At 35.2% G+C, this 18,896-nt stretch overlaps 1 protein-coding gene across 5 annotated transcripts in view; it reads left to right on the forward strand.

Annotated features, from left to right (window-relative positions):
- Positions 1-18,896, forward strand: part of LOC149298130 (teneurin-1-like) — a 203,459-nt gene that overhangs the window by 83,623 nt on the left and 100,940 nt on the right. For 4 of the 5 annotated variants that reach the window (XM_089487772.1, XM_089487774.1, XM_089487775.1 and 1 more), the window contains 5 exons: positions 3,881-4,119; positions 11,095-11,247; positions 15,078-15,277; positions 16,388-16,598; positions 18,231-18,332. In XM_089487772.1, coding sequence (XP_089343898.1) covers positions 3,881-4,119; positions 11,095-11,247; positions 15,078-15,277; positions 16,388-16,598; positions 18,231-18,332 — 905 coding nt within the window. The remainder of the gene's footprint in view (positions 1-3,880; positions 4,120-11,094; positions 11,248-15,077; positions 15,278-16,387; positions 16,599-18,230; positions 18,333-18,896) is intronic. The other variant, XM_089487773.1, reaches the window with a different exon arrangement.

Genomic DNA, 18,896 nt, shown 5'->3' on the forward strand with positions numbered 1-18,896 from the left:
ATTTACAGAAATGTTGGCTACCAGAATTACATTAAAACGCAGGTTTCAAGATTTGTATTAGATGACTTGTGCTTTCCAATGCATAAAATAACCGGTTAAGATGGCTCATTTCACCGTAAAAATATTTAAAACAGAACATTATATTTAATCATCCCTTCTATTCTTTGTAACTTGAAATGTTTGCGGTATTGCATACATGTTAAGAAAATCGGAAGTTCATATTGGCTGTCCCTATCATAATGTAACATAGCAGGATCTTTGGCGATCTCCCAAAATCCTTACCACAACTCCTTTTAGGTAGCGAATAGAAAATGAAATCTGTGTAATCTAAGTAACTGTATTGAGAACTTTAGAATTAGAAACATTTCTTCCATACCCTGTGCCTTCTTCCTGTACAAGCAGTCGCTTATTAAGAAACAGAATTGTAGCATTTTTATTACATTCTTAAGAAACTCTTGATAATTCCTTCTTAGGATTTGATACAACCAGTGGTGCTTACTAGGTCATTTCGTTCAGGACTGTTGTTAAGCTTTGAATAGGAACCATTTATCTATTTCCTGCATTTTTCAACCCCACTGTCTTCACCTGCAGTCATCTCTACTGATGGACCTATGTCCATGGGTTTCAGCCACTAGCCATCAGGCACACTGTGCAGGTAAAGATCATTTATATATATATATATACAACTTTGTGGAATTTCAGATTTGCGGCAACCTAGATAGAAAAACCTGCACAAAAAATATAGCATATATATATATATATATATATATATATATATATATATATATATATATATATATATATATATATATAGTGATGCTGACTTTCCATATATGTCCTAGGTGAAAGTGAAATTTCCCAGTATAGTGGTTGGAATTAAGAAAGTACAGGTACAAGTCATGAAAATATAACAAATATAACAATGCTGATTGTCCTAGTGTGCAGTTATACATATATAATCATATATTTGTACTATAATATAAAAATTGTCTTGAAAAACATGAAGGTGGCATGTTGTTCCAACCATTATAAACATAAATGTTGGGAGTCTGATGTATTTCAGATCAATGTGAAATAGAATTTTATGCTACAATTTCCCCACGATTATTCGTCTTCCTGAGCACAAATAGAATAAGTTAGCAGCCATCCCCAGCTAGTTCCTGGGCCATATACACCATATAACCTAATATTGATGTATCAGTAATTGGCACGTGGGGTAAATGAACTAAGGTCACAAGAGGGCACATGAGAATATAATTAGGTTTGTTTGCTTTATACCACAGATCGCAGGTATTATCGATCAGTCAAATCCCAATCCTTATGATCATATGTATGATGCAAAGTAAAAAAAAAACAGACCTAAAGAAAGAATAAAAATTATTTTTTTTTAATTTTTATTAAACCAATCGCTTAAAAGGCCTATGCGGGTTATGAAACAAAACCTTTTAACCCTTTGATTGCAACACATTGGTGTACAAAAACATTACTATTACCATTAGAGATAAGTGAGAATGAATGGAATATATCCACTACACTTTTGCAGCAACCATTTGTCATAACCCCATGTGATTACAGTGATATTTTAGACCTTATACAGAATACATTTATTACTCTACTACCCGAATGTCAAATCACTATCCATACTCCAATGTAAATGGATGCATGTGCCTTTGGTCATCTATTAAATTTCAATATTTGATTTTGCTAATTTCTGTGCTATTTGTCCGTGAATCCTTTATTACAACATTAATTTTGCGATAGAAAGGTTAACGCTGCGTTGTCAAAGGCTTTTTACGGTATGCCTTTTTAAATCTACCCTGATCATTAGCATTTCTTTTATGTTAATATGTTTCAGTGAGGTTGTTCGACTTTGTATTTATTTCCCAGTAGAATAAGCATAAGGTAAATTTGATAAAAAGATGCATTTATTTTCACATAACAATAACAAACGAGATTGTATTAATTCAGAGTGTTTAATACCCTGCTGGAAATATGTCACTCCTTGAAATGTAATCCCCATTTCAAATATCATTTTATACATAGATATTTTTCCAACAGTTATATATATGTATGATGTCATTAACGTATGACTACACACTAGAGCAATCAGCATTTTTATAGTTTCATGCATAATGAGTTTTGGAGAAATACAACAGGTGCTCTAGAAGTTTGAGGTTTCGGGAATAGAACACATTTATTCAAATATGTTACTTGTCTTCAGGAAAAAATATCTATGCTTTTACTCATCAGAAAATTTAGATGACTCATTTACTTAACCCTCTCAAATAGTGTACATATTGGCATTTCCCTATGTTTGTTTTATATACTTTTTATATACAAAGTATTATACTTTGCACAGTATTATTGTATAAAAATGGGATAACAACTAAAATATTCACATTTAACTACACATTGGGTTATCTATATTAGTATATCATATCAGGTATTTGGTACTGCAATTATTTATGGTGCAAAAAACAATTCTCCACAAAAATTGAAAATCACAGATAATCTTTTTTGTATTACTAATTAAGGATCATCACAGGTTACCTCGGGTATGTGTAATCCTCTTGATGTTGCAATACATATAAGAACACATTAGTACTGCTTGTGTTCACAGGGTTTTGCACTGGATCTTTTTTAACATAGTATGTACTATGTTAAGTAGCATCTGGAAAATCTGAATATATATATATATATATATATATATAAAGAAGACAGAAGAGTCTAGCCCTACCAGAAACTATATACCGTAATTACCTGAAATTGTGAACAGTTGATCTTGTTAAACTTATATCAGCCTCATGATGAATTTGAAGACTTCTTCCTACAAGACATAGCCTCCTTGACTAAACCTCATAGAATGATCATATGTTTGATGGTATGAGAGCACAGAAAATGCTACATTAAAACCATAGAAAACTGTGTCCTCTCAGCAATTCAATGAGGAGTGCACCAAGAACCAAGAGTGCACCAAGAGGAGTGTCCAAGAACCTAAAATCAATATATTTTTGTGGTACATTTCAGACCATCAAATCTTATGTCTAACTTCCAGTAGACCAAACTAAACTAAACATAAACACAGTACAACAAACATCCAGACTTCCACATGCATGACCTATATGTATCTCATAGATCAATCAAGATCAATAAAAGACACTCACTGATACTCTGGGCCCTAAAATAAAGTATCTTTTTAAAAGTCCCCTCTTGTGTGCTTTAATAATAAAACAGACTGTAAAGTCAGGTAGACATGTTCAAAAGACTACATGAAGCATATTTGGTAATGCTAATAGAGGTACAAACTGAGCTTGTGCTAAGCCGGACCCTGTCAGGGTCTCTGCTGATACAGGTCCCAATGTGTACGTCAGCTAGGATACCACAATGGCCTTTCACCATAGGAGAAGAGTATTCTTTAGTAGATTCTGGTTTGGTTCCACCCCAGACAGATCAAGAACTGCATGAGACCCAAGCCTTCACCACACTATCCACAAACAATAAGTATAAATTTATAGACTTAAACATAAAAGTGTATGAAATTCTCAAAGGAGGTTTCTGTATAAAACGCAACATTCCATATGAAATGCAACATTCCATATACTACAATAAAGCCACAGAATTCCTTGGGATAATTTATATGGGTTCTAAAATTTGAAAGAATACTTTCTCAAAGTTTACTATTTATTAATGTAGAGCATATGTGGGAAAATAAGCCAAGACAGCAATAACATTATTTAAGTCTATAGGACCTTCCAAATTCAAATTTAGTACAGATATATGACTGGATTGACGATCTGACAGTTATCTTAAGAACTGACTAATATTTATTCATGTAATTTGTTACACTGTTAATATGTTAATTTGTTGTTTATTTTCACAGACATTTCCTTTTCAAGCATGGATCTGGCTCATCACCTATATTCAGTGCTGCCAATCAAAACTACCCTTTAACATCGAACACGGTTTACTCACCACCTCCCCGACCTCTGCCCAGGAGTACCTTCTCTAGGCCTACCTTTACATTTAACAAATCGTACCGTTGCTGTAACTGGAAATGCACAGCATTGAGTGCTACGGCTATTACAGTGACTCTGGCTCTGCTGCTAGCTTATGTTATAGGTAAGATGATTGCATCCTTCTCTTTATATTGGTTTTAAATACTATGAAGATTATTCAGAAACGTGAATCTGACCACCTAAGGGTATCTAAAAATGTGATTCAGGGCCAACTTTGAGGCTAAATCAAACCCCTTGGTACTTAGCTCAATGCATTTGGTTAGCTTTGAGTACAATCCACAGCAACTCCGTTTCAAAAAGTCTCCACCAGATGAGGTCCTGGACTGGGTCTGGGAAAATCGCAGAAAGCCCAGTCTGCATGGTAAATAATTAATTGCAGAATATATTGGTAACAAGTATGCACATTTTACTGAATATTTTTGTAATTTAACCATAGCCAATGAAAACAACATAAACCAGATGTCTTTAGATGTTTTTGATTAAAATCACATAATATTATTCATACTGATTCATGTACTTCTGACAGTATTACTGAAACTCAGCAGGGTTGTTTAAAATGTACTGTAAACAGACTGCCCAAGAAGATAAGCAGCCATGGATGTTGGTGCCCATTAAAAGAAATGCATGACTATATGTCTCTAAACCTAATAAAATCAGAATTATTTGGTGTAAGAGAATAGGGAAATGTGAACCAGACTGTTTGCATTCTGTAACTTGTGTTGGCTATCTCATATAATTGTGGATGTGTATATAGTAATCAAGAATGCAGACTTCATCACCATGACAGAATTCAATTTCAGGAGTTCATTTTTTTTCTAGAATACAGATGAAATTGGGTCGAAATTGGAGATTATGTAATAGAATGTGGTACAAAGTTGGGGGAAAAAGTGACTTTATAACCCTGCTGAATACTAATTTAGGAAAAAAAGAAAAAAGCCTGAACATAAGACTACCCTATAGGAAAAAAGTTTTACTAGTAAATATTAATTCACATGTAAGCTTTTTCTCATAGTTAATAAAAACTATGATTGAGAAAAATGCTTTTTTGTTTTTATTTCCTTTTATTTGCCAACCTGCCCTCCAGTTATGCACATCTGCCCCCAGATATGCCTTTTACCTTCTTATATGCCACTCTGCCTCCCAGATATGCCTCTTGACCCCCTATTTGCCACTCTGCCCTCAGATATGCCTTATACCCCCTATATGCCACGGTGCCTCCCTGATATTCCTTTTAGCCCCCTATATGCCACTCTGCCTCCAGAAAGCCCTTATACCCCCCATATGCCACTCTTACCCTCCCCCGACTTACCAGTGCTTCCCTAGACTTGTCCACTTGTCAGATTCTTTGGTGTGTAGTGGTGGCAGCCGGTGAAGGTCTGCTGTTGCTGCTGGCACTTCCGCCAGGGCTTCTATGAATGAGCACTGGAAGGTCATGTGATGACAGCGCTCCGTCATAGAAGCCCCGGCAGAAGTGCTGGCAGCAGCGGAGGTTGTCTGGGCGCATCGCACAGACCTCCTCCGGCTGCCAGAGAGGAGGATCCAGGTCCCCTGCAGCGCTGCCAGGGATCTGGATCTTAGTCTTGTAGTCAGACCTATATTTGCAGTCTGATTAGAAGACGACCTCGAATATAAGACGATGGTTATTTTTCATTTGCTCTGAAAAAAACCTAGTCTTATCGAGCAAATACGGTAATTTACATATCTTTAGTTTCCACTTGGATGACTCATTCTCATTACATATTTATGGGTGTGCTAACATGTTTTGTATGTTTGTAAGAGAGCTTAATAAATTCAAGTATACTGTAGAAAAAAAAATTCTTTCTTCAGCCTATAACAATATTGCAGTGTTATAGGAATTGCAGAGGACTTTACAGATAGACAGTAAAAATGTCAAAATATAAAAAAAAATGAAATGCTATTTTGCAGAACATATATGTGGGTGAAAAAACTGAATAGTTAGTAAACAGGTTTGCAAAATGCATTTTTCATAAATGAAAAATTTGCCGTAACCAGTGAATAGATATGATTGACATTCATATATTTAAACACTACTTGTATTATTTTCTGCCCTATTCAGGTATGAATTTAGAATTAAATGGTGTGTTTCTAAGTGTTCTATTCTTGGAATCGGGCTTTCCATTTGACACTCTTCCCAATACTTATCTCCACCGTCATCATCTTTATGTAGTGGGGTCAGGTACTAAACCATAGCAGTAAAAATATATTGCTAAAGCATGATATGAATAAAAATGGCCATGTAAGAATTAATATGCCTTTTTTAGCCTACTTTATCATTGTCTTTTTATAATATAGACTATAGACAGAGGTATGTGGATAACCCTCCTTATTATTGATTTAGGATAAATACTTTTAGTTTAGATGTTTCAAGCAAATTTCTGTCCTGATAGATCTACCCCGATCCATTGCAAGTGCTATTATTGTGAAGTGGAAGCATCTAGGAGTAACAAAGTGACCACACACACTCACAGAGCAGGGCTGCCATAGAGATCACGATGGGCGATGCCAAGTGTCAGGTGGAGTGGTGTAAAGCACACTGCAACTGGATACTTGAATAGTGATAACAAGACATGTGCAAATGGGCCAACAACTTATTCTGTTTCCTGCTCATTCATTTCAGACAAAAATGGGGGGCTCCGACACCCAATTCACTCTCACACTCTAGTTTTGATTCTCATTCACTCTGAATGCCTCACTGTATTATCTGCCAACCACTTCTGTGTCTCACACCTCCATGAGTAGTGAATCACGCTTCCCTATCTGGAACTTTGATGGATGAATGTGGATTTCTCCAGGAATTTGCAACTATAGTTTATTACCAGAACCCAAAATACAGGGTACTCAGCAGCAAACATAGAAAAACGTATAAAACAGAAGAGGCTTGGTAAAAGCGTAAGCAACAAGTGACAGAAATGAAGAATACACTTAGTTGGCACTGAGTGAACACAACTAGATTTACATGGCACTGGCCAGCAAACAGGGCATTCTGGCTTTAAGTGTGAGGTAGTGTATATCAATATAGTCTGGCGAATACGTCCATATAGCAAGAGGGACAAGAAAGAAGTTAAGAAAATAAGATATCAAAATCACAGGTGGAACTATACAATCACAAGAATATAAAAAGAACTAGGACCAGGAACAAAGGGCAACAGATACAAGGGAAAGCAGAGAAGTAGGTCTCTGGAGTAATATGCAGCAAGATCAAAGGATAAAGGATGGAGAGAAAGTGGCAAAGCACTAGAAGCTGCGCTGCAAGCTAGTACAATGCAAGTGCAGAGGTTACATCCTTCTTAGAATTTGGTGATTGTTTGCAAGATGTCTTTTGCTTAACCAGTTGTTTTAAGCGAGGTGACAGAAGAACACATACAGCTACTGAACAGAATCACATTCTACAGCGGTCACTATTAGTGAGGTGACAAGTATATGCCCTGACAGCTTCACTTCATTAGCTGTGAAAACATACCAGGGAGCTCTGTGGGTTTCACCTGGAATCTCAGAGTCAGCTTCAACCTTCTCCTTGTCCAATATTTGTTCTTCCCACGTCCCTCCCACTAAAGCCTGTCTGAGCCCTGCCTTTTCCCTTCATGAAGCCTCTCCCCAGGTACGGTGCTAAATATACAACCTTTGAATATTTCCAAATTTAATATTATAGACGGTGAGAACAATTGGATATAGATTGTACAGACCATAGTATACAGACCAAAGCAAAATGTATTTTTTTCAATACAGTACATACAGTTATCTTAATCAAATATAGTATTATTTTGGTACTCAAAAGGTACAAGGGAGAAAACATGATAATGATACTACTTTTTCGTTGATATGATGTATTATGCTTTTTATATAAAAAAAAAACCCTGGAGCAGATCCATAAGCATATTTGTGCTAATGAAAATGGTATTTAACTTCTTACAAAATTACATAATACAGCAGAATCGAATTAGCATTAATATCAATAAGAAAGGAAGCAGGGACTTGTAAGGGTAGTTAATGTAATGTAGAACTGTCATCCATTTCAAATACATTTATTTTATATATTATGTAGGTTTTACTTTTGATAATGATCTCAAGCATAATTACTTATTCCTTGTGCCTGTTTCAATACAAAATTAGCCTATTTTGTACTATTTTCTCATTTCCATAACAGAGCCTTTATCATTCCCACAAAACATTAATTCAACCATCATCTACTGGCCATTGACGGCTTACCAATTATGGGGCTGGTTCTAACAGTCTGAACATTGAGCATGTTTGAGCTTTGAATATGGTTTTCTCCTCTTTGTTCAGGAAGAATGAAAGCCACAATGAATCTATTTTCTAAATGTCAGTCTTCCTATTAAGAGAGATAAAATTATAGTCACTGCATTAAATGTATGATCTACAATTTAGTCATATCCTGATTTAATGAATGTCCTCAAAGTATTCACTGATAATTGTAGGACTGTATGACCTTAGATGACCCCTGATCTTCTCAAGACTGGGAAAGCCCCCATCCCTAAACTTACTTGCTAAAGATGGTGAGAACTGTAGACTACCAACAAATGGCCAATTGTACCAAAATACTGCATTTAGCTGTACCTTGAAATTCCCCATATTGGAATATACTGTGAATGTATATATGTATGTATATATGCATCGTCAGGCTTATATATCGTATTGGCTCGATTATAAGCCGCACCCGATTATAGGCCATACCCTTAAAGTTTGGTGCTAATTTGAAGAAAAAAATATTTTAAAGAAAAAATACACATTAGTGGAATAGTAAAACAGGGTTTTATCTAATGAACAGGAATACAGGTATTTTATCATCTTTGGTATCTATTATGCAGGTAGTCAGCATATGTTATATACAAACAGAAACTTGAAAAACCAGTAGCCATCTTAAGGTCCTCCCTTAATTCATAATACACCTTATTTATTGATATTCTTTATCCCCCCCGATATGCCACACTGCATGACCCGGGTGTCAGGCAATACCTGCACTAAAAAGCTGATTATAGGCCGCATCCCCACTTTAAATACTTAAAGTGGGGGGGTGGCCTATAATGGGGCCAATACGTTTTAATGTATATCAAGCTTATTTACACCTAGGAAATATACACAAACTGCATCTTGAAAATTAAATAGCCTTATACTAAATCCTAATTAAATTATTGATAAACTGATCTGTCTGTTCAATAGAGACTCATCTGGGTGCTGGGGCAAGTGCTTAAATGCGCAATCTAGGTGCTGTGGCAAGTCTTGTAGATGTAATCTGGGTGCTGAGGCAAGTTCTCTGTGTACAATTTGGGTGATGGCCAAGTCATATGCATTCAATCTGGTTTTGGGGGGGCTGGCCTTTGGTGCATCTGGCCTGTGATTTTTCAGTTGATCTACAGCTGCTATGCTAGGTTTACATGTGTAATTTTTTTAATCTATACTTGCAAATACTGGGTTTGTATGTCTTATTAAGTTGATCTATACCTGCAATGTTGTATTTCCATGTGTTGTTTATTTGATCTATACCTGAGCTACATGAGGAAAAAGATAAGAGGGAGAAGAAGGGGACACTCTGGGGTGATGATGGAGGGGGCATCACGGGGCACCTGAACACCGGCCCTGATTGCGACTTGCACATCTGTTTCGAGTTACTCACCTAACCTACATGTTAAAATGTTTCCAAACAGGGACAATTTTGTTTTTGGTGTGTTCAAAAGTATGCATACGACAGGTACTATCACAGATAAATATTATTGTATTTACTTTTATGCATATTTTAGCAGAGACCTTAATGAATTTGTGGTAAACTACAAAGAATGTTCACATATAAAGGTTAATTGTAAGGATACATTTTGCAGTGAAACGTACATTTCTACGTGAAGAAATTTGTCCTTTCTTTGTAAATTAACTGTTGCGCATGGCAGAGTACTCATCGCTCAGCCCATCGGCTCTCAAAGGGTCAAGGATATCTGCAGAACATAACACTATACACAATTCTCCTTCTTCTCTACATGGGAACCTATCAGTAGATGATTTTCAGCATCTATAAAAAGCCTTGCAGGATGTTACATGAAATTATGTTCTCAGACACTTAACAAGGTCAGGTCTCTTTTTTGTACCTTTTTCAAAAAAACAGTCTGTCATTTTCTCAGAAAGGGTCCAATGTGCACATTTTAATTGGTAACCTTTTTTATTGCATACTCTTGAGGTAGAAATAAATATAAACAGAAGAAAACAATTTAGAAGATGAATATCCTTTCTGTGTTACTGATCCAAATTGTATATGTCCTCCGTTCCAATTCCAAGGATTATGGTGTCATTCTACCTACCGATGCATTATTGTAAACAGAACAAAAAACGTCTATCGTAGGATTTCTGGAGTTTTTATTGTATGCTCTTCAATTATGTCTGTAGAACATGAACTTTTGTCACTTTATTACTTTTAATGTGGTGCGCAGAAGGCACTCTCTACGCGTTAACTAATACTTCTTTGTGGCTGTGATGTTTAGTTATGCATTTCCCAAGAAATAGATTTTTCAGGAAATTTGCACATGAACCATATTCTGCCCTCAATCCATTTCATTCCTAATCACAAAATGGCGCAAGTTTAGTTTACCTACTAGGAGGCAATATACGAGCATTATTCCATGTTGCAATCGGTAATGAAGTGGCTTGCTACGGTCTTCTTCTAGATTAGGGATATCTTGGAAAGGTTGAACTCATAGGACTTATGTCTGTTTGCAGCGTTCCTAACTATATAACTGTGGGGGCTATGTACTATTTCAATGTGTGGTCACATATTTAATAAATCTTCATGCGGTCACCTCCAGGTCGTTCATTTCTCTAACGGGTGTGATGAGACTAAAAACTTTTTGGACACCATATTTTAGTAAGAAACTTCTGTGATTTTTATTATAGTCAGGCATGTCCAAAATATACATCCTCATATTACTGGGATGTTTTTATACCGAGTACCCATATATTTCACTACATAATCAATTTCTATGTTCATTTATTTTCTTCTTTAAGAAATAATTCAGTGAGAAGTGTCTAGGGGTTAATTCTTGTTCTTCTTTTATAGCAGTTCACTTGTTCGGTTTAACTTGGCAACTTCAGCCTGTTGAGAGTCGGCTTTATGAAAACGGCATCAGTAAGGCAAACCATCGGGAGGAATCCACAGACACTACTTACTCACCGACCGGAGGAAAAATTTCTGATAAAGCAGAGAAAAAAGGTGAAAATGATTATTGATGTGGATATTTGTTTAATAAGAAATCAAATATACAAATTGTACATTAACCAATTTATGTTTAATTTTAACATAAGTGTAACTCTAACAGGTCTTATATTAAACAGCTAAGAGAGTATTAAAAATATTGGGCAATGTTTCCTTACGGCATTAACTAAGCTAAACTTTGACACAACTCCAACCTACAGAAAGTGGAGCACTCAGCAGGACCACTATTCCTCAAAAGCAAGTTCATGAGTATAAGTAACTAGTGAGAATTTACCAAGTTGTACAACTTTCTAGGGGGCCAAATCTGATAGAGACAAGGCTGGTTTACTGCACAACTTGAGACTACTTGGTCATGTGGATGCTTTTTAAAAATGTACCTTCACAATAAAAACTGGTTGCACACAACATTGTGCTCATTTGCATAAAATCTTTTTAGAATATACACAACTTGCCCTAGTTCCTTACTTAAAAATGTATGCGTACATGTGAAGGTGGACAGATGCTGATTCCTGATTTCAGATCTTAACCCCTTCACGACAAAGCCCGTACATGTATGGGCTCACAATCCTTTATCCTTAACGGGTTAATAATGAAAAATAGATCAGAAGCCTATAAGGGCAGGGCCCTACTTTTGTACCAGTACATGTTAAGGTGTGTTACAGTACAATTTATCGTTCATTTTAATGTTCCAGGTAATTGTCACTGTCCCTTTTTGTAACAGCACTATAGAATCTGCTGGCGCTCTATAAATGTTATAATTTTAAGAAGAACACATTGATCATGTACCAGAATTATCTAAAAGAATGATGCCTTATGTTTTTATGAAAGTATCTCTGACGTATAGTAATTGAGCTTATAAAACATGAGTGCTGAGGTATTTGAAATTGCATATTTTAAAGATACATCAGACATTGTACAAATGTGTAAATCAATGCGGATGTTAACCACGTGGAAATGATGAATGGAATACTCAGCATATTCTATTAGTCTCTGTAAAGCTACACTTACCTTACTGTGAAAGTTTGATTCAATTGATAACTATTAATCTTTATGCTGGTGCAGAAACAATAAAACCATTTTCATGTAGCCAAGAAGGATAGACATTGGTATTCAGCAAAACATAGATTTAAATGTATATTCTTAGTGTTTGTTATTTCAGAAGAATCAATAGTAATCGTTTTTAGATTTACCCACCAAAATGTTTAAGACGTTTTTTAGAGCATTATGCCGTTAGGTCTAAGTATACGAGAGTCTACTGGTTTAACTAATGTAATTTTAGTCTCCGTAGATATTTCATTTGACTGAAGACGTTTTTCAGAAGATTTAGAACAATAAAAGAGTTGTCCTTTTTGTGTTGTCTTTTGGCCTTTTGCTGTTGAAAGTTCAGCGGTCCAGCTCAGGACTTTTATAGTATTCCACCAAAATCTTGCAAAAAAATATTTTGACAGAGCCATAATCTATCCTGGGTCATATCAGGAGTTGTTATGGGCATAATTAATTATTATTCAAATTAGCTAAACTGTGGTTAAGGTTATAATTCTAAGGTATTGAAAGTACACACAGACCAAAATGATGCTTCCCAGAATGCCTACTGTTATTTAAGCCATGTTACCTCTGGAGCATCATTCATATCTGATGTTGACCTTTAGCAAGAGAAAAATCCCCATGATATATTAATATTTATTTCAAGCTTTACTAAATACTGTTACACTAGAGCCATTTTCTCATTCATTCATTCAGGACTGCTCATTCATTCATTGAATGTAATTAATATGTATTGTTTTTTTACTTAATTATGCTAAGACAACAAATGTGTTGCCACTTTAAAATATGTGTATCTATACCTAATTGTTCAGTCTGAGTGAGTTACCAAATTACAAAGTTATTTCCTAGATCCCTAACTCAACAACACTTATTTGAACGCTTAAGGAAGTACATTCATCTGACAATAGCTTTAGATACGTTATTAAGATGACTAAATGATAACACATACATCACACATCAAGCTGGAGAGATTACATATTAAAAATATATTTTTGGCCCGTTTCAAAATTCCTGCTGGTGATAAAATAGTTGTTACAATTTCACCTTTGTAGGTTAATGAACAATGGTATTTTATTACCCAATGTATCTTAATCCATAACAATGTCCTGCTTACATAGCATGAGCAGCTTTGTAGTTCCCATTGGACACTAAATCAGTGGGTTGTTTGATTTGAATTGGGTACTTAAATCAGATCTTCTCAATAAAATTATAATATTCTAATAACACAGAACCCAAAAAGATAGACATGGAAACTTTGCAGCAACCGGACTATTGTGCATCTTGTTTAGACAGCTTTGATGGCAATATTAGGGTTCACCATTTCACTTGTAATATTAAGCATTTGCATTTTTAATGGAGCACTTACTTCTTTTAAAATATATTAAAATCCGTACATACTATACAGTGTTCTGTTTTGTAATTGGTAACAGGATGATATATGATCAATAAGAGGACACCATATTTTAAAAAGAAAAACACTTATGAGCTTTTGTGACCTGTATATTACAAAGAAATGAAGGCAAAGCTCAAAAAATATAATCAAAAAAATATAATACATTAAAAAGTAAAACAGTAAAAAGACAAATAACAATACATCATGCTGTATATTGATTTACTTTTTTGAATTCCATATTTTATCAGCAAACTGAGTAGTATTAAAATAGTTAATACTAATCAAGGCAAACATTATTAATTTTATTCTGTATATTTACAGGCTGACATTAATGACCTTATGGATTATAGTAGCATGCATGCTCACCCATTGCTACACTCAGCAAGACAATGCCTGACTCCTTAATATTTAATACAGAATGGATTTAAACACTCTAGAGCTTATCCACTTGCTCCACATAACCTTTTATGATTTTTCTCAGCGTCCAAAATATCACGGCGAATACGAATTGTCCTAAAGATAAGTACATGAAATATGTAATTGTTCAGCCACTTCCCAAAGGTTGACTTTTATATCTTATTGTGCAAAATCCAGTGTGTGAATGAATCAATTCACTAAGTAAGACATATGATCAGACCTTTGGTAAGAAGCAGTTCTGAGAATGTAATACCATTGACTAAAAATGGTGTTGAAAATGTATTTTGTTTCATCAGTGGCTTCAAGCCCAGTATGCTAATGACAACCATTTCAGCCTTGAAGCTATACATAGTGAGCAAGGTAACTGATGTTTAAAATAGATGTTAAGGTAGTTTATAGGAAGAGGTATTTTAGTACACAGGGTTTCATGTTTAGCGTTATTAAACAGAAATGGCTCTAGATTTAGGTTTAAAAGAGCCTCTTGAATGCAACTAAGGAAACAAATAATTAGACATAAACCAAGATTTACAACACTTAGAATTTTTTTTTAAAGAAAATAACGTGATAGAACATTTTAATGAGTCAATGCCACATTTTTACATGTCTTTTTTTCTCATTAACCCATTTTTTTTTTTTTTTAAATATTCAAAAGTTATAAGAATGAAACTCCGAAAGTAAAAAATGGCCACAAGAACAAGGTTCTGTAAAGGAGAAGAATCTGGGGTAAACAAAAATAAATATAGTCCATGGGCCCTACAACTTGGTATGGTGTGCTATAAATATATCAATTATTAGAAGATATTGTCGAATATGAACTATAGATAGCACAGAAAAATTAAGACATTAAGAAATTAAGACTTGTGGTTTGGTACAAATTTCTTTATTTTGTGATTTTTTATTTTTATATGAATCCCTTAGCTAATATAATACAAAGTAATTTTGGGCTAACATCGCATGCTTTCTCTTTAAACAGTGTATCAGAGAGGAAAAGCAATAGACTCAGGAGAAGTCGATATTGGAAAGCAAATCATGCAGACAATCCCGCCAGGTTTATTCTGGCGATTTCAGATAATGATCCACCACCCACTGTATTTGAAATTCAATGTTTCTTTGGCTAAGGACTCATTGCTTGGAATATATGGAAGAAGAAATATCCCACCAACACACACTCAGGTAATTAACAGAAGTATTTTACTCTTGTGTTGACATTAACATACATTCTGTGTTACAGATAATTCAGTAGCGGAATAGTGAATGTCACTGTGGGTGTGAACGTAAAGTAATTTGTGAGTAGTTCTGACAGTTTTTTAAGAGAGTAATTGTTAAAAAAATGACACATTGGATTCTAGCAAAAATAATTATTTCTGTGAGAACCCAACTCATTGTTTGAAAAAAAAAACCTCATACCTCGAAAGCTGAAGGTCTTTAATTATTACACACTGAACTATTTTAGAATGTGAAGGCCAAAAAAAAAAAGGATGGACGTGTCTTAGAATAAGACATGCAAGGTATACCAGCTTTTTATTACTTACCTACGGTTACATAGGCTCCATCGTTTGCACAGCTTCGGGTTGGAAGTGTATAAGTTGAGTGTTCCACCTACTGACAGGTTTGATCGGTTTAGATTTTTTTAGTGAAGGATAGGAACAGCTCTAGCTCATGCAGTATTAAACAGTGTATAGCCAATGGTGTCGAAGAAAACCACAATAATTTTTCAATATATAATATACATAGAATTTGACATCAGAGAAGAACATTTGCCCCATCTAGTCTGCCCATTTATACCGATATAAAGACTCAGACCTTTGATCAGTCATTGGCCTGGTATTGTGCATGCTTAAATTCACTCACTGTATTAGTATCTATCAACTTCTTTTCTACTTATCTGCTACCCTCTCAATTCTTACATTACATCTAAACCTCTGACTCTCTAGTTTTAGATTAATACATCTTGTTCTAACATTTCTCCTCCTTTGAAACAAACTTTACTCTTGTACTTTACTAAATCCCTTTATTTATTTATTGTCTTTCTCTTCATTCCTTCAAGATACACGTACTAAGATCCCTTAGTATTTTCTGATAATTATTGTATATATATGTTTTTTATCTCTGTCTTCATCTCACTAAACTCTTGCAGTTATAGGATTTCTATAGGAACCCTCTTCATATCAACCAAACATGTTTTTATTTTATGAATTTAGGAAATGTATTGCTTGTTGAAAACATTGTATTTCACCTGGCTTGCTTTACAATACATTGACATTGTCTATGATGTTTGGACAGTTTGATTTTGTGAAGCTGATGGATGGCAAGCATTTGATGAAACAAGAACCAAGAAACGCAGAAAATCCCCAGCACGCACCTCGAAGTCTCATTTTGCAATCCTTACAAGAAACCGGCTTCATCGAATACATGGATCAAGGAGCGTGGCATTTAGCGTTTTACAATGATGGAAAGAAGATGGAGCAAGTATTTGTATTAACGACTGCCATTGGTAAGGATTGTCCTCACTGACAGCAATGTGCAATGTATCAATGAGCAGTCAAAAGTCCTCTCTGCTGCAGTTCTTAGCAAACAAAGGCATCTTGAAATTGTATTCCAGATCAGCAACAGCAACTCCAGACTCTGCATATCCATGCATTTGCAAAATTGTTGTAGTAAGGCTAAGGCCATACTAAAAAAACAAAAGTGAATTCTTATTTACCCCCAACATTTGTTGCCTATGCCCACAAAGGGTATAGGATCAAATGCCTCAGTTCCTCCTAAGGTACATCCTTAAAACACCTTCCTTTCACAGATGACCTCAGAACGTGGCGTTCTTAAAATAGCCTTTATGTTTATACACTTTTCAATAAAAATTTGTAATGCAAAGAATAAAATGTCTTAAGTTATATAAAACAATACTATTATTATAAGACATTAGGGGATTCATAACTCTTGGGTGTCTAAGAACTGCATGAAACCAGTTTACACCACACAAAATATATACCAGAGGTGTTACTGCCAGATTATGAACATTTGGAACCCCAACGCATATGGGGCATTTTGTGACAAATGGATTTTTTAGTAGTTAGTAGATGTATTTAGCCAATAGGAATCCTTTTCATATGTCAACTTTTTTTTTTTAAATTAATTTCAGAAATGAAACATTTATCATTACCACCGCACACTGTAATTCCCCGACTTGCTGTACCATAAATTGCCATTTTCTGTGATGTTAGATCAGGTTGATTCTATTAATAGATTAAAAACAGTTGATGAATCAAATACAAAAAAATGCAGAAAACACCCAGCATTTTGCAACCCCAAGGCATGTTGGCCATTTTGCCATAAACATTAAAGAAGCACAGTTCCTGGCTCAAATGCACAACACTACCTGGCATTGCAAGCACTTGGCTCCACTCCTCCATACAAGCTGTCGCACTAGGGGCACAGAGTCATGTTATGTTTCATCATATGACCTTGCTGAATGCCCACCTCAAAATGGATACAGTACCCAGGACAGTGCAGCTAATTTTGGTATGTGGCTGATGGGGGGGGCCCAATGGCTTGCTTATCCTTGAAAGAACTGGGAGCAGATGCCTAGTGTAAAGAGACCCCATGGACAACTCATCAAGCTGTGCATGAGCCAACTGGCTTGTCTACTTCATGCCATAAGTCCTTGTATACATCTGTACAGATACTTACTTGTTCTCCTCCCCATTATAATTTGCATGTTTTAAAGGTGTTTTATATAATATAAATAAAAGGCTATACTGGTATATTTTTCAAGGCATAAACAAGGGCCCTAGTATTGTTATTTACCTTTAACACCACAGATTCAGGATAATGCAGTTACTTGGTACATTTAACAAAAGTTCTTATGTGCTTTTTTTAAAAATTCTATTTCTGTGATAACACTGATTTTATGACAATTTTATACATCCAAGAAACATTTCTAAGCACATCAAACAGTCACTCAGATTCTCAATGCATCGGAATAAAAGCTCTTATTATACATTTTTGTGCAAAGGGAAATTTGCTGCAATTTACCAGCAATTGAGTCACTCACAGTGCATTACTTTTACAACTGAATCCAAAAATTCGACACTATTCAATATATGTATCCAATTTTGTTCACTCGCAGAAATGATGGATGATTGTTCAACCAACTGCAATGGAAATGGGGAATGCATTTCAGGACATTGTCACTGCTTTCCGGGATTCCTTGGACCGGATTGTTCTCGAGGTACAAGCCATTTGTCCAATTTGACTTTAACATTTTATCGGTTTCTAAATTTGCGTTATGTTTAAAAAAAATGTTGAGCGTTAGATATAGTAGAATTACCATCTCTAGTTTGCAGGACATGCTCAAAATGAATCAAAAGAAAACACCTGCTGTTGGCAGTAATGAGGAGATAGGTCCCTTGCCTGACGTGTATTGTCCCTAATCATAGAGGAGGTCATTCTCTAGTGGAGGAGGTCATAAGCTGAGCAGCAGTGCCACTTAAACTAATGAAATACTTATACCTACCCACTAGATGCATCTACGGAAGTCCTTTGAAACACAAAGACCCTTAGAAAAAATGCTTACCTGCAGCAAGGTTCAGCACACAACATACTGCATCGTTAAACCTGGAGAGCCTAATGATTTGTGACTGTTTTAAAACAAATGACAAGGTTATAAAAAAAAAAGACAGTCCTTATATAAAAGCTTCATTTAAATGGCGGGTTTCAGAGCAGCTTTAAAAAATATTAGCTCTTTGATTATTTATATTTGGGAAAAAATTGCTTTCTGAAAACTGGATTTCTG

The sequence above is a fragment of the Sceloporus occidentalis genome, unplaced genomic scaffold (genome assembly GCF_023333645.1).
Source record: "Sceloporus occidentalis isolate IW3139 unplaced genomic scaffold, rSceOcc1.0.p SCAF_34, whole genome shotgun sequence".
Classification (NCBI taxonomy): domain Eukaryota; kingdom Metazoa; phylum Chordata; class Lepidosauria; order Squamata; family Phrynosomatidae; genus Sceloporus; species Sceloporus occidentalis.